Below are 1,121 nucleotides of genomic sequence, written 5' to 3' on the forward strand. Positions count from 1 at the left end.
CATGAATATTTGATCTAACTTGATTTTATTAAAAGGAAAGAGTTTTGCAATAAAGGTGTGCATTTAGATGTCTTGTAAATGATTCATGATATACCAAACAAATCCAATTAAAGGTATATAGGCAATCCTGTAAAACAAGACTGAAAGACAAAAAAATTACTTTCAGCATTTTTAAAATGTCTTTTAGACATGGCTGAGATATGACTGAATATGCTGGAATAAAAAGTATGCTTGCTCTTGAAAAATAACAGATCATCTATAATCTTATGGGGAATATGATCTTCAGATCTAAGTCAAGCTCATGTGAACTTAATTCAGAATCTTCATGTCAAAAATATAGTATCAATAAGTTATTCTTTATTATACAGAGTAGTTATATATATTGTTCCAATTATGGTTTGTCAGGTTTTAAAAATCCAAGGAAAAACATTCCATTAACAAACTCTCCTGTCTCCATCCAACAAAAACGTTTATGTGTACTGAGAACTGTCCTTACAAAGTCAATCAAACATTTTCCTTTAGAAGTATATGTGAAAAATATTTCATTTAAATTTATAGAGATTTAATAAAAACATAATTGCAATAACATTAAGATAATATCTAATGTTATAGAGGAACAGCAGTATTTTGTTTCTGTTCTGTCAATGCACGAGGCTCATGGAAGAACACAGCTGGACGGATGCCCTGAAAAGTGAGAGATTTGAATGAAGTCAGCATCTCTTATGCCCTGTTCCTTCTTGAAGGAAATATAAATCTAATCTCTGAAATTTATGAAGTAAAAGATGTACAAAATACTGCACTATCTGCACATACCTATCCATTACTGCTAACACCCAAACAAAATGAAAGAAGAAGAAAGGAAAAAAGAAGAAAAGAAAAGAAAAGAAAAGAAAAGAAAAGGAAGAGAAAGAATGAAAAACAGAAAAAGAAAGAAAGGAGGAAAGAAAGAAGAAGAAGTAAAAAAAAGACAGCCAATGCATCTGGAAAAACACCAACCTGATTCTCGACTGATCTAACGAAGTGTCTGTTAGATGTTACAGTCACTGCTCTGTGGGCCTCACTCGTGCCGAAGATTATTCTCGAGAGGAGTCGCACTTTCCCCCCAAGCTTCACTTTTTCCT

The 1,121-nt window shown here is 32.4% G+C and overlaps 1 protein-coding gene across 1 annotated transcript in view; it reads right to left on the reverse strand.

Annotated features, from left to right (window-relative positions):
* Positions 1 to 545: 545 nt before the first annotated feature.
* The window catches only part of LOC119592138 (UPF0415 protein C7orf25 homolog), a gene marked incomplete in the record, with an annotated part of 6,989 nt that continues 6,413 nt past the window's right edge, over positions 546 to 1,121 (reverse strand). Inside the window, 2 exon segments of the mRNA XM_037940957.1 lie at positions 546 to 684; positions 997 to 1,119. Coding sequence (XP_037796885.1) covers positions 607 to 684; positions 997 to 1,119 — 201 coding nt within the window.

This window comes from Penaeus monodon, chromosome 29 (assembly GCF_015228065.2).
Source record: "Penaeus monodon isolate SGIC_2016 chromosome 29, NSTDA_Pmon_1, whole genome shotgun sequence".
Taxonomy (NCBI): Eukaryota; Metazoa; Arthropoda; class Malacostraca; order Decapoda; family Penaeidae; genus Penaeus; species Penaeus monodon.